Source organism: Chiloscyllium punctatum, chromosome 20 (assembly GCF_047496795.1).
Source record: "Chiloscyllium punctatum isolate Juve2018m chromosome 20, sChiPun1.3, whole genome shotgun sequence".
NCBI classification, from domain to species: Eukaryota; Metazoa; Chordata; class Chondrichthyes; order Orectolobiformes; family Hemiscylliidae; genus Chiloscyllium; species Chiloscyllium punctatum.
In genome coordinates, this window is record NC_092758.1 from 32,402,137 (window position 1) to 32,418,286 (window position 16,150).

The 16,150-nt window shown below is 37.9% G+C and overlaps 1 protein-coding gene across 2 annotated transcripts in view; it reads right to left on the reverse strand.

The window, feature by feature from the left end:
• Nucleotides 1-7,154: 7,154 nt before the first annotated feature.
• The window catches only part of LOC140492012 (follistatin-related protein 5-like), a 563,483-nt gene continuing 554,487 nt past the window's right edge, over nucleotides 7,155-16,150 (reverse strand). For both annotated transcript variants that reach the window (XM_072590618.1, XM_072590617.1), the window contains one exon: nucleotides 7,155-13,312. In XM_072590618.1, the coding sequence (XP_072446719.1) occupies nucleotides 12,613-13,312 (700 nt within the window). In that variant the 3' untranslated portion in view covers nucleotides 7,155-12,612. The remainder of the gene's footprint in view (nucleotides 13,313-16,150) is intronic.

Sequence of the window (16,150 nt, forward strand, 5' to 3'; positions counted from 1 at the left end):
GTCCCCTGACTAGGTGACATCCTCAGTGCTTGGGAGCCTCCTGTGAAGCGCTTCTGTGCTGTTTCCTCTGGCATTTATAGAGGCCTGTCTCTGCCGCTTCCGGTTGCAGCAGAGACAGGCCACTATAAATGCCGGAGGAAACAGCACAGAAGCGCTTCACAGAAGGCTCCCAAGCACTGAGGATGTCACCTAGACAGGGGACAAAACGTTTGCAAGACAAATTCTCAGCTCGGCGAACAGAACCACAACAATGAGCACCCGAGCTACAAATCTTCTCCCAAACTTTGAACAATTCGGTTATGTTTAATTTAGTGATGGAAAGGGATAGGTACATACTTCAGGGCAAGAATTATAGCTAGGGAAAGGCAATTATGATGTGATTAGGCAAGATTTAGGATGCATAGGATGGGGAAAGAAACTGCAGGGGATGGGCTCAATTGGACTGTGGAGCTTATTCAAGGACCATAAGTATGTACCTGTCAGGCAGGAAGTTCTCATGCAAAAAAACCGTTTCACTGAACTTTGACAACAAAAAAAATAAATCAAATCAAATATATCCTCATAATATCCTTAAAATAAAAACCGAACATTTCTGTTTTATTCCAAGCAACAAAAATCTTCTTCATTCTTTCTCTTAGATTACCATTTTTTATAAACATTATTTAATAACTCACACTAGGTATTTTATATATGTGTAAAGTTGTCCAGATTTCATATTTCATTTACTCTTTCAAAAGACTCTAACAGTTTTCTGTCCATACATAAAAATCACTGAGATTGTGTGTATACATTTATTATTTTCCAGAATCCATTTAAATTTCAGGTAACTGTTCCCTTTAAGAGTTTTAGAATGTCAATTCTTCTTATGATATGCTTCAGTGTGCCCAGGCTTAGTGGCTTTGAAATGTCTGATACTCAATATATGAATGTTTCATAGGAGTTCTCTGATACTGAGGTATATAGTTAACAAATGGCTTAATGGGTTAAGGATAGCTTGTCCATCACTGTATTGTGACGCTGAACATCTTCAGACAAATTTGGACATTCCTCAGAACCTGTTTTAAAACAACAATATCGATTCTCGGATTACTTTCATTCATACAATTCATTGTGTACTTTATCCCATAGTGTCTTGTTACTGATTTATAACTCAATGCTTCTTGCTACTGAGTCTCTTATTAAAAAGTTTTTCCAATAGTTTCACAACAAAAAGTATCATATCAGCTACCTCTTATAGAGTGAGAGCTTCTGCCTTTATGGTGCATGTTACTCTTCTACTTTTGTTTTAGTTTCCCAATCTAAAAGGCAACATTTACCTTCACTTTGCAGAAAAAATGCATAATTCCTCCTAAACCTGAGAATCCATCACAGGAATTTGTAATAGAACCCTGGCTATAAAGCAAGAAATTTCATGTTCCTGACATTTCCCAGTTATGCAACTTCATCAACCCCAAAACAGTGCATGGGTGATACAGTACGATGAGGGTTGCCCTTTTCTATATAAAAAAAATTGGGTAGCATGGTGGCACAGTGGTTAGCACTGTTGCCTCACAGTACCAGAGACCCGGGTTCAATTCCTGCCTTGGACAACTGTTTGTGTGGAGTTTGCACATTCTCCCTGTGTCTGCGCGGGTTTCCTCCCACAGTCCAAAGATGTGCAGGTCAGGTGAATTGGCCATTCTAAATTGCCCATAGTGTTAGGTGTAGGGGAATGGGTCTGGGTGGGTTGCTCTTCAGAGGTGTGGACTTGTTGGGCCAAAGGGCCTGTTTCCACACTGTAGGGAATCTAATCTAATAATGCTCCATTTTAAATTTTGCAGCATCGTCTTGGGAAGTATTCTCTCCCACCTTGGGAGTTTTCATAGCTGTACTCAACTCTCATACTTTAAAACTATATTCGACTTGATTTTAATTAAAACATTTCTGCTTGCATGCAGTGCATTCAAATGCATAAAAATGCAGAACTAGTTGTAGCCCTTTCCCAAGCTGGGAGCGTATAGCTTAGGACTGATAGAACTTCAAGGTTCTAAATTAACCAAATAACAAACGAACATAACAAAGTAATGTGGACCATATCCTCCCACTATCTGCATGTACAACCAACATTTGTGCAGATGATATTTTAAGACTTAGTTGATCTGCCAAACGTTTATGAACTGTTTTGTCTATTGCTGCATGGTTCCATTCACATACCCCATTGTTAAAAGAGCTTTTTTCTGCTATATTCATAAGCATTATATATTTCTCGATATTCATCCTTAGTAAACTTACCACCTCCATATTATCATTGAGAACTTTGTTTGTGTCCAAGTATGATCCTTATCCACTCTTCCATTTGTTTATTCACAATTACTTTCTGATCTTTAATACATATTATTGCTCGCTAACAAAACCTGCTGCTAAATCTAAATGTAAAACAACAATTTTTTTATCTTAATCTTATACCTTCAATTCCATAGCCATATCTTATTGAAAGGTTTTGCTAGGGACAGACATATCATTGGCTGTGATGATGTTCTTCTATATTTCTTACAAATTTTCAAACTTCTTCCTTGTATAACATTTTTCTTTCACCTGTACAGAAAACGTTTAACCTTTGAGAGGACAGATGGGCAAAATACCTAAAACTTGGAATACAACTGACTTTTTATCCTCTAAATTTCTACACCCTGATGCCAATAATACTTCTTAATTTCTTGAGCAGAAGTTATGTTCCATTAATGGAATACAAAGTATCTTGATTGCGTAAAGTGCAGATATACAGATTTTCCAAATCTTTGTCATTTTCCATATCCAGTGTAATTTCTGCATTTTTTCATCAAAGACCTACTTCATAACAATGGCATTTCACAATGCACTATACCTTTTCTGGTAAAATGATTGATTCTTGACATTTTATAAAGGATTGACCACTTTTTCCAAATATTTTATTGTGTTATCATCTGCAAGTCTGAAACTGGAACTGTTGAATTCCTTAACTTTCTCCTGATCTTTTATCACTCAGAGTGTCGAGGTATCACTTTAGTCAGTCTATTTGACACTGTAGGCATGCAGCCATTGTACAATACTGCACACCTGATACAATACAATGCCCTCTCCTTGACTGGTATCTTCACCTTCTTCATTCAAACCTTATGCTTCATGTTTCATTGTAATTAATATTCTATTATACTGGTTGGGATAATTCATAGCATGATGATATTTTGAATTTCAATTCAAATATTGATTGACTACACTGAGCATTTTGTGAATTCATTACTTTATGGTAAATCTCAAATTTGATTTCTTTCTCAAAATTATGAACAGCATTTCTATCCTGATTTCAGCAAATTACAATTCTTCCTTCATCTGATCACTTGTGATCTGCATCTGGATAGTCTCAATAATTTATCAATGTTTCCCCCATTTTCTGTTATATTGTTGTGATTACCCTTTTTGTTCTGTGAATGCTGCTGGACACAACTTTTTCCTGGGGATGCTTTTAGTTTCACTGACATTGGTTTTAGCAGTATGTGCTTATCCACAAATTTAACTCTGATAAAAAAGCCTGCAACTTTGACACAGTCCAATAACTTAAATGCAGACTTGTACAGTCTTCTGAATTCCATTATGTATTCTTCTATGGTATTATCCTCAGTCTTTCTAAATTTGTCAAAATCTGATCATGCCCCATAAGCAGCCAATAAACTTTCTTTTTAATAAGTTTTGGTTTTGCAAGTTAACAAGCTATACAATCTTTAATCCAGGTTCAAATAATCAAGCCTTAAATCAGAGAAGAAAAAAATGATTCTTTTCTTGTATCGTAACAAAAGTGCGATGGCACTTTGTTTTAGTTTTGGTAAATAATTATTTTTTGTAATGAAATAACGCAGGTCGGATTGAAACTTAATTCTTCCATTAGTCATAAGGATCATTTCAGAAATCAGGGATGGATAATCATACCTGAAAACTTTACCAGGGAGTAACCTTGTACTTGAAATGTTTACTCATTCTCTCTACAGATGCTGCCAATTCTGCTAAGTTTCTCCAGCACTTTCTGTTTTCACTTCAGATTTCCAGCATCCTCAGTTCTTTGTTATTATTCTTGGGAATTTGGATATGCAAACAATTAATTAATATTCAATAAAGGACTACTCAAGGGCCTTAACTGATCACCATCCTGATCACCTGCAGTGAGCCAGTTGGGCAGGAAAGGTGGCTAGTTTCCCAATTGTGAAAGCATTGCAACCTGCTATAATTTGGAAACAATCAGAAGCACAAATTGAGAAGTGGGGGAGTTGGGAAATGAGGTGGAATCTCAAAGTCACCCTTCTGCCCTTGCCTGTGGCGGCCTGACTCTCCTCGTCATGCAGCCCCACCCCACAATGAGATAAGAATGACTTATTTTCTCACCACTGGATTCTGCAAGGACCAGGCTTCTGATTAGCTAGCAGCTTGAGGTAACTTGGGTTGTCAATTTCGAGGCTTGTAATAGGATAGAATATCTCATTCCCTTGTTAGCTCAGGTGAGTTATCTCAATGGTGGAAGTGATGCAGTAGGTACCACCTTGCAATTCTACCTCAACGTCTGTATATGACAAATTCAGAGCAACAACAAAACAGAAAATAAAATACAGATACTAGCACAAATACAAGTAGAATGAATTGCAGTCAAAGCTTTTATTAGGCAGAGTAAGTTTAATTTAAAGAAGTGGTAAGAAAATTTCAATAAATTTGTTGGAAATAGCAACTTATGTCCTGGAATTCCTAATGATTACAGTAGTCCTTTCCTCCTATATTAGCCTATGGATAAATACATCATCTTTGTGCTAAAGCCAAACAGCATAGAATTTTTCAGGTTTGACCTTTGTCCTGTTCTGAATTAGTGAATTAGCATTGATCATGACAATATAACTAGAAGATAATGAGGACTGCAGCTGCTGGAGAAGTCAGAGTTAATAAATTATGGCACTGGAAAAAGCACAGTAGGTCAGGCAGCATCTGAGCAGCAAGAGAGTTGATGTTTCGGGCTTAACCCCCATCAGTACTGGGGAGGGAGAAGGGGACTGAGAAATAAATTGGGGGAGGGGTGTGTGGCTGGGTAAAGGTAGCTGGGATGGCGATAGATGGGTAAAGGTAGGAGGTGATTGTGATAGGTTTGGTGGGAAGTGTGGAACGGATAAGTAGGAAGCTAGATGGAAGGCTAGGTCAGGTCAAGAGGGCAGAGTTGAGTCAGAGGGTTGGATCTGGGATGGAATGGGAGATTTAGAAACTGGTGAATTCAATATTGAGGCCATATGGATGACCTACTGGTAATTTTTATTAAGTTTTTTGCTGATTGAAAAATTAGGATGGGGTAGAGAGAAAGAGAACTGCTTGCCTACCAGAAGTTGGGCCAATATGCTGCAAATATCTTATACTTTTGAATGAATTTGCTCAAAAGGTTCACACTGAAACATGGATGGTAATAATGGGATAGAAGAAGACTGACTGGTGTTGGACCTATGTGGGATTTAGGAGGGCTGGTCGTGAGGTTAAAAGGAGCATCGAGAGTGGAGCCCACGTTGGAAGCAGTGGGGGAGAAAGTAGGAAGTGGGAGTGATGAAAGTGAGGTTAAAGGGCACAGCGAGAGTGAAGAGTCCCAAAAGCTGACAGATCAGCAGGAGACCAGTATGGCACCTGGGAGTGGAAACAGTGATGTTAAAAGAAGTAGTGAATGCAGAGAGCTCCTAGAAACAGACAGATGAATGGGTCAGCTGGTTCAACAAAACTAAAGTGTGAGATCACGGGAATCAAGCACATATTTGGTGGGTATTTCTCTCTTGTCTTCTGTGACTGGATATTGATTTAAACTTCAATAACTTCAAAAGTATGTTTCTTTGTTTAAACGGTTAATAGGTTCTGGTTCTTTGTCTAACACAAACAAGATTTTTCTACAATATAGTTAAGTAGGATAAAAGTAAAATAAACGCAACTGTCCATTTTTTATTCTGTTAAATTATGTCCGGAGGAAGGCAAGGAGGGGGTTCAGGCAAATGATTGGCATGTCTTGCACTATGTGGAAAATCTTAGACTTTCTTGGTGTCATGATGACCATGTGTGCAGGAGATACCTCTGGCTGGTGCTATTCTAGCTCTGGGTTCTGGAGGGGGAGCAGTAGCTGAGGGCACTATGGTTCATTCACGAGGCTGAGAGGTTTGTGGATAGTACGTACTATTACGTGGTCATCCTTCAGCTCAAAGAACTTTAAGATGAGAGGGAATGGCAGACTACCTGACAGAAGGAGGGAACAGGAGGGTGGTGAGGGAATTGCCCATGTGTGTCTTGTTTGCAATCCATTTTTTGTTTTTTGGATCATGGTGAGAGTGATAATTCCGCTTTGGAGGTCAGACGGCGTCAAGGCTGTAACATTGTTGGTGGTCCACTGCTTTGGAGGAGGGGTAGAAGTAAAATGGAAGAGATTTCTTTAGTGAGGCTTCTGCAGCCATAGATGTGACTCCAGAATGGTACGTTGCCTCCTAGGTTCCAGGATCAAGGATATCATAGAATGACATCAGGACATTCTGAAGTGGTAGGTGAACAGCCAAAGATCATTGTTCATGCTGGGAGCAATAACATAGGAAGAAGGAGAAATGAGGTCCAGCAGACAGACTTTAGGGAGTTAGGTAGGACATTAAACAACAGGACTTCAAAGAATATAATATTTGGATTACTTCTAGAGCAACACAATAATGAGTATAGGAGAAGAAAGATAGAGCAGGTAAATGTGTGGCTGGAGAGTGGTAATGCAGAAGAGAGAGCTTTAAATTTCTATGGCATTGGGACCATTTCTGGGGAGGTGGGACCAGTGAAAATTGGTCACATCATCAAACGTAGTCATTTAAGTTAGATTGAAAGAAACACAAAAGGGGCAAACAGGATAGATCCTCAACCAGTCAGGGAGAGATAATGCATCAAATTTGTAATCAAGTAAAGTAATAGTAAAGCAGTAACAGTAGGGGATTTTAACTATCCATATATTTATTGATGTGGAAGGTAGATTAGGATCCCAGCTGACAGTATCATTGGATAAGTCTGATCCCAGACTGACATCTGGCATGATAAATCATATTTCATTTTGTTTTGGTTTTAATGAGGTGGTCTTTCACAGAAACACAAACACACAATGCTGCAGATTTGGTTTTAACAATAAAACAAGTTTATTCCATGAAAGAAAGTAAGATAAAATATTAAAAAAAAAACTATTCACATTTAACACAGTTTAAAGACGTAGAAACACATGGTAAAATACAATCTCATTAATCCCCAAACCACCTCTATACAGGACTCACACTGAGAGAATTCACTTCTCTTTCACATCTATAAGGATTAAATAAAATGGTTTCAACTCCCTATTTTGAAAATCTGATAGGGTCTTCCTGGAGCCTTCAAACAATTAAGTTTAAACTTTCTCAGCTTCAAATAACTCTTTTAGAATTGAAACCATATATTTTCAATCTGTAACTGTCAAATTAAATTGTATACATTGAACGTAAGCTATTTCTAAAAAATTTAATCAATTTCCTTTGATGATAAACAACTGTTTTACATGTCCAACTTTAGCCAAAACTTCTGCAAAACTGCCAAACTGAAACCCAAAATCTTTCTTTCCATGCCATACTCCCAATGTAAACAAATTCCTGTTAGCCTTCAAAAACTCTCTCTCTCAGACTGACTTTAAAAAAATCACCATGGATCTAGAAATACTTACAAGTTAATCATTAGGCTCCCTTCAGACATACAGACCAAAAACCCACATGCCATTATATTAAATCCACACACAAAAATAAATGATATTAATATATATATATACATAAATAAATCACACACCTTACATCACAGTAGGGAGGCAGCAAAATTCTTAAATCATATCCAAGAAATCTTTTTTAGCCAGTACAGAGAAAGCCCAACTAAGAAACAGAGCAGTTTTGGACCTCATATTCAGAAATGAGGCTGGGCTAGCATATTAGTAGGTGGACATTTTGGAGATAGTGACCATAACTCAGTTAAATGTAGGATAGTTGTGGAAAGGGATAAGGATAGGACAGGAATAAAAGTTCTAACCTAATTTATTAGGATAAGATATTTGTGGCCCAAGTTGCCTTGGAGTAGTTATTTGATGATAAAATGTCACAGATATTTAAGGTGGAAATAGACCAGGGCAAATATACTCCTCTAAAATGGGTGACATCAAGACCAGAGAACCTCAGATACCAAGGGACATAAAGGTGGCAGTAAAAGCAGAATAGAAACTTATGTCAGATATTAAGAGTTCATTTTGGCAGAGGCCCAATAAGAGCCTTAAAAAGGGCAGAAGAGGATTGAATAAAGAAAAGTATGAAAGCTGAAACAGTGCAAGTTGAATAAAGGAAAATGCAAAGTTTTTTTGAAAATATATAAAGAGCAAGTGAATTTTTAGACAATAACTAGGATCCATTATGGCCAATGGAGTTAATTTGTGAGTGGACCTGAAAATGTGCACAGAGTCCTGAATGAATAGTTTGCATTAGTGTTATAATGGAAAAGTTTGCTGTGGGTATAGATATCAGGTGGATGATTGTGAAATATTAGAAGAGATAAACATAAAGAGAGAGGAGGTACTAGCAGGTTTAGCAGCTTCAACAACGGATAATTCTTCAGGCTTGGAGGAGATGTATCCCAGACTCATGTCAGCAACAAGGTGATAGCAAAGATCTTGGGTCTAACTTTCAGATCTTCTTTGGTCACATGTCAGGTGTCAGAGGACTGGAGGATAACTAACATTGTTCCATTATTAACAAAAGGAAAGTGATAGACTAGGAAATTACAAGCTAGTCAGTTCAATCTCAATGGTGGGAAGTTACTAGAAAGAATTACGAGGGATTGAATATATCTGCATTTGGACAGACAGGGATTAATTAGGGATAGTCAGCAAGGATTTATTACGAGAAGGTTGCATTAGACAAATTTGCTCAAATGTTTTGAGGGGGAAACTAGGACTGCTGTTGAAAACAATACATTTGGTATGGTCTACATGACTTTAGCAAGGCTTTTGATAAGCTCCTCTTGGCAGACTAGTCAACAAAATAACAGCCCATGGGATCCAAGGAAAAGATACACATTGGATCTAAAATTGGCTGAGACACAACACAGGGGGGATGGTATTATTTTATTTTGACTTTTGTTGAGGTTCAGCAGGGGCCTTTGCTTAAAAAGGGCAGGAGAGGATCGAATAAAGAAAATTACAAAAACTGAAAGAGTGCAAGTTGAATAAAGGAAAATGCAAAGTTTTTTTGAAAATATATAAGCAAAGTGTTGGGGCCTTTGCTGGTTGTAGTGTATATTAATAATTAGGACTTAAATGCAGGGTGTTCTCGCAGCACATGTTCATCAGTATAGTGGTAAGCACTGAGCAGGATCTTTGTAAACTGCAGAGCTGTGGCAACTCACGAGAAAAGTGTGAAGTAATATTCTTTTGATGGGATAACATGGGCAAGGGATTACATAAATGGTCGGATCCTGGAAAATACTGAAAATCAGAGGGACTTTGGCATGAATATTCACAGATCCCTGAAAGCAGAACAGGTGGATAAGGTGGTTAAGGAGGCAGTTGAGGCATAGGGAAGTGAAGTTATTCTGGAATTGCATAAAACACAAGTTTGGGCACAACTGGAGTACAATGTGCAGTTCTGGTCACCACAGTATAGCCAGAATGCACCCAAAAGGGTGGGGAGAAGATTTAGCAGGACGCTGCCTGTACTCAACGGTCTGAGCTCAAAGGAAAGATTGAATAAGCTGTGGTTGTTTTCCTTGAAGTTGCAAAGGTCAAGAGGGGACCAAATAAAGGTGTCTGAGAGCTATTGATAAGATAATTAAGAAGGCACTTTTTCACTCAATGACCAGGGGGCATAGACTTCAGGTAAGAGGTAGAAAGCTAAGAGGATAGTTGAGGAGAATGTTTTCACATGGAGAATGTTGGGTGTTCGGAACTCACTGCCTGAAGGGATGGTTATTCAGGAAGTCTTGAAACATTTAAGCAGTACTTAGATATTTGCTTGCACTGACATGATCTTCAAGGCTATGGACCAAAACTGGAAAATGGGATTAGCATAGTCAGATCTTTGCTAATGGCTGTAGGCATGATGGGTCAAATTTCTTCTTCTGTATTGTATATGAGTTTATCACATCTTAAATCTGCCCTTGAAAATGGTGTTGAAATGTTTGTTTCCATGCTGAGGATTCATATTTTTCACAAAAACTTTAATTGAATTAACTTTATAAGTTATAAGTGGAACATGCTGAATGTATTCTGTTCCCACACAGCTATGGAGACACTTTACCTGTTTATCGATCATTTTATTCCAGCTTGAATCTACAATTTGTCCGTATAACAAATTTTTTAGCTTGTACAAAACACTGAGCTGATGCTGGTCAATTCGCAAGAGGAATAAAGAGAGCTCTCACTGTGAGCTTTTCTGCCTTGTCTCTTTGGCAGCAAGACTTTGATGCAGGAAGAGGAGGAAAGAAACACAATTCACAGAATAGAGAATTAGACAAAGAGAAAGGATGAAAGTTCAATTTATCTTCTTGTGATTTCTATTGGTCATCAAAAGATCACCATGTGCTTGTTGGTGTTTGCTCTTCACTTTGTGCAACTAAAATCCCAAATCCCACCCCTACAACTAAACTGACAATGTGGTTTATACTGTTGCTTCTCACATGTGATATTTGCTTACACTAATGGTTCCCAAACTGTTTGTGGATGTTTGGATCATTATATTTGTTCACTGCACATTCTCAATCAATATTTGCAATGGTCAACTCTGGGAAGCTCTTAACCATCTTTTGTGTACTTCTCAAATAATGAGCTTCAGCATACAATTTAATCCTCTGTACTGTGTTAAAAAGCTAAAATTGTTCAATACTGGACTGTGGTGATGACTCATAATGGTAAAGGTGTGGGAACAAATATTTTAGTAGCGAATCATTATAACCTTAGGTCTATCTTGTATGATGTTATTTTTGGTTATGTAAACAGAAAATGTTAATGTTATTCATAACAATATCATAAAGCCATATACCATAATTGTCAAGGTTTTGTGTTTGCTTTCTAAAAAACTTTGACAAGCTTATCTATGAGAACAAAGCCGAGAAAAGGTCCTAAATTTATCCAAAAAAGTCATAAATTATTAGGTTATACTACACAGTATTTTCAATTATAGGTTTAACCTTTATCATAATATGCTAGTAAATCTGAAAAACTCACTCCCAGTCAGTTTCTGTATAAATTTTACCTTTCAGTTGTATGTTTTTTAAAATCAGGTGCATTCCAACCATTCATTCTGAGAGCGTTTTAACAAATGAAATAGGGAGACTCAGAATTCCATGAAAGAGTGTCATGTACATCATTAAATGAATCGTATTTCCAGAAAACAAAGAATGCACTTAAGGTTTAAGGAACCCTGCAGAATTCCATTGTCGTTTAGCTGAAATGTTCACTTTTGTTTCCCATAGGTAGTTGTTTATTAGACCTTGGTTAAAAGATAAGTTTTCAAGCTGCTTTTTCTTGGATGCAAGGTGGGCAAGGGAAAACTGAATGGCTTTTTTTAGATATGATAAAGATATTCAATACTTCTTAATCAGGAAAAACTTGCCTGATCAGTTGCAAGGGGACATTTCAAAACCATTGGAGAACACATGCATAATGATGATTGATCAACGTGTAAAGGTGAGCTGGATGTTAAATTCAATTCAGTGTAGTTTCAACTTTCTGGCTAATTAGAGCTGTACTTTCAGATACCACCATCATCATTACATCTGTGTTTAAAGAAACTGGAAATTTTATGTAAGTCCATTCATCCAGCACTGAGCAATGCTCATACACCAATACATTAACAGTGTGAATGTATCACCACACTAGTGTCTAGCTCTGTCATTTTAGGACTTTATATCACAACAATAAGCTCCCCATATGGCATAAAATTATAGATGCAAAGTTGCGAAATGTAGAAGATCATGCTGTCCACATTGATAAAACATATTAAAGGAGTCACAAGATTAATGGGGTAGAGGCAACTATTTCAATAACAATTAAGTGAATAATTCCAATCAACATGAACATTTTATTGTTTTTTGCTTTGTGACCCTTTGAGGGCTGTAGTATGATCATTTCACTTGAAATAAAAGGAGTGGAACAATGAGATTGATTTCAAAGTAAGATTGTAATAACCACAATTTTGTTTCTAGACTGAAAAAGGACTGTGAAAAGAAATACCTTGTTGCTCATCTTGTCTTTTAGTCCACATTTATGATAGTCCATAGTCCACAGTGAAAAGTTATAGAAAATATACATCTTTTTTTGCAGATATGGGGTAGACATCAGGTGATTTACAAAACGAAAAAGGTTCACACTTAAAGGGTTAAGTTATCATTCAACTAAGAGTTGCATCCTAACACTCACGTTAATAATGTTCAAAACACTGTTAAGTTCAGCAACATAGTTGTGTACATTAAGATTGCTTTTCAGTGTAAAAAAATGCAGATGTTAACTGTACAGTTGTCTTAAAAGCAGTGTAAAAGGTCATTGGATGGATATAAGCTCCACTCTGTAGCCTCTCATGCTTCCCCAACCCACACAATTGTGTTGCCTCGTATAATGTTGGATATCTCACAGTTCAATTTGTTTTGTCTTGCACCTATGATGAACAGGGAATCCTTAGATGGGGTAACAAGGTGCTGTCCAAATAGGCCACTGCCTACTACTACCCTGTTGATGCTATTCCACAGCCAGTCATTCTGTTCAATGGGATCCTTTACACCCCTAATGATGTTAACAGTGCCCGTGGAGAGCTCCAGAAATAGCAGGTCTGTTTGAAGGCGAGAACTAGCATAGATGTAGTATTGGTTGGCTTCCGTAAAGGATGGCTGAAAGATCACATCAACAATGTGCAGATTGGTAGTAATATCAAAAGTAGACTTGATCTCACCCCGATAGCTAATAGACTGGACTCTAATTAACCCCTTGTAATCATCTGTGCTGACAAGGTAGTGCCCATCAGGGGAGATGTATGGAGTACCTGACACTTCATCATTGTATCCGATTAGAGAATCAGTGACACTGTCTAAGATGATCTGTGGCTGTGAAATTGAATCATTTGCCAAACAATTAATAAAATAATAGCCACCCAGGTGAGTATAGGCCATTGCCTGTGGAAAGCAGCTGTAGTTTTTCAAGCTGATTGTTTTAATGTAGGCCATAGTCTCGAGATCGATTTTGTGAAGTACAGCTTCTGATTTGTGAAGAATAAATCCAAATCTAAAATAGAAAATCAAAACACAAATTGATTCACGAATTAATAATTTAAGTAAAATAACAGTGAGAATGTAAGCATACGGAGAGCTGAATTTCTTTGTTTATGTTAATTAGCTGTCACTATGGTAACAAAGCCATGGGAAATCCTGTAAAAACATGATTCTTTGTGGTCTCCATGGCTCTTCACCACTGCTAAGGTTCTCTGGGCAACAGAAGCCGTTTCTGCTGCCCCCACACTCCATGCTTGTGCGCTATCATCCCTAATATTAACAAAAATTATAGCTTGAAATTGCAAACTAATATGGATAAGAATTATCATTAGGGTTTACATTTATTTCTGTTCAGTTATGCTGCAGTTGGAAAGGAGACTCATCAATTAAAAATCAAGGATCTAAACATGAAGTGATAGAGTGGACAAAACGTTACTTCTTTGATAAAATTCTCTGTAATTGATTATCTTACAGGTTCTTCCTTGCTCTCTAAAATAACTTCTCTCTGATAGTAGGCTTAACTGAGAGATTTTTAAACATTGAAATCATAGAATGACAGAATAATTAAAACATAAAACATAAAAGGAAACCATGAGTCTCATCTTATTTCAACTTGCTCTTTGAAAGCTAAGTCATGCTTAGTCAATATCTCTACTTTTATCCATAACCCAGTCGGTTTTTCATGCTCAGTTAAGAAACTATTTATCGAATCTGCTTTTACCAACTTCTCATATAAGAAATATTCAAGAACAGGAATAGGCCATTCAGTCCTTCAAACAGCTTTGCCATTCAATATGGTTACGGCCGATCATTCAATTTAGTATCCTGTTCCTCTTTCTCCACATAGTCTTTCATCACTTTAGTTCTGGGATCTATATCTATCTCTTATCAATGTCTTGGCATCAACAGTTTCCTGTGGCAGAGAATTCCACAGGCTCACCATTCTCTGGGTGGAGAAATTTCTCCTCAAGAATAGCAACAATTTGTATCAAAACAGTTCCTTTTATGTAGTAAAGACATTCTAAAGTGCTTCCCAGGGACAATATGAAACAGTAAGTGACACTGAAGCACTTAAAGAAATATTAGGGTTGCTGACCAAAAGCTTTGTCAAAGAGGTAGGTTTTAAGAACTGTCAAAGGAGGAAAACAAGGGAGAGAAGTGTAGAGATGGAATTCCAAGTATTGGAACCTAGGCAACTGAAACCATTAATAGTGTAGTGCTTGAAATGTGGGATTACTCATTCACTTAATGGGAAGTTGGCATCGCTAGCTGGCCAGCATTTATTGCCCATTCCTATTTGCCCTTGAAGGTGGTCGTGAGCTGCCTTCTTGAATCTTGAGTCCATGATTGATACACCATGGTGGTAGGGAGAGAATTTCAGGATTTTGAACCAGCTACAGCAAAGAAATAACAATACATTTCCAAGTCAGAATGGCGAGTGGGTTGGAGGGGGATCTTGCAGGTGAGGTGTTCTTATGTATCTGCTGCCCTTGTCCTTCTAGATTAAGTGGTTGTAGGTTTCAAAGGTGCTGTCTGAGCTTTGATGCAGGTCACTGTGTTTTGCTAAGAGGGAAATGGTAGGTGGCAGTACTCCCATGCTGCCGTTATCCCTCTCAGTGGCACAGGTTGCAGGTTTGGAAGGTACTGATGATTCACTGCAGTTATCTTGTAGATGGTACACACTGCTGTCACTGTAGATCATTGGTGGAGGGAGTGAACATTAAAGGTGGTGGATGAGGTGTCAATCATGCAAGCTGCTTTATCATGGATGGTGTCAAGCTTCTTGAGTGTTACTGGAGTTATACTCATCAAGGTATTCCATGGCATTCCCAATCAAAGTTACTGTAGAATCTCCAGGATGCATCATGGCTACATGTGGCTGATCCAGTTCAGTTTCTGGTCAAAGGTAAGCCAAGGAATATTGATAGTGAAGTTTCAGCCAGAGATGCCATTGAATGTCAAGAAGAAATGAGTAGTTCCTTCTTGTTGGAAATGGTCATTCCCCAGTGTGAATGTTACTTGCCATTAATCAGCTGAGGTCTCAATGTTCTCTACATCTTGCTGCATATTGGCAGATTGCTTCAGTATCTGAGGAGTCATGAATGGTGCTGAACATCGTTAAATTATCAGCAAACATCCCAATTTGAATTGTAAGATGCAACAATGATCGTTGATGAAGCAGCTGAAGATAATTTGACCTTGGATGAGGAACTCCTGCAACTGTCCTGGGATTGAGGTGACTTTACCTCCAGAAATCATAACTACCTTCCTTTGTGCCAGGTATGACAGCAGCTAGTGGAGAGTTTTCTCCCTGATTCCCAATGATTCCACTTTGGCTGGAGCTCCTTTATGTCATAGTTGGTCAAATACTATCTTGTTAACAAGGGCAATCACTGTCACTGCCCCCGGTTAGGGAAAGAGCAGGAAAGATTTCAATAATTTCACATACCAGGAGCATGTTATAATACCAAGCCTAGAATTATTAAAGGCATGAATAAAATTAGCAGCAATAGAAAGTCCGCAATGGAGCATTTTTGAGTGAAATTCTAGAGATAAAATAGATGTCCTTTAGTTGTCAGGGAGAGTGATGGTGCTCAGAGAGCAGAGGTTTCAACAGGAACTAGACTGTTGCTTCAGTGTACCCAATACTTAACCAGACGAAACTCCTGTTGATCTAGTTCTGACTGTTTGACAAGCCTTATGAAAATGCAGAGACATTGGAGGGGTTGAGAGAAGTGTGGTGTGGTGGTGCTGGGTGCCACCATATGTCCTTGGAAATTGATATTGTACTTGTGGATGATGCCACTAAGGAGCATTGTATAGATGAATAATAGGATGGGATGGATAGGTC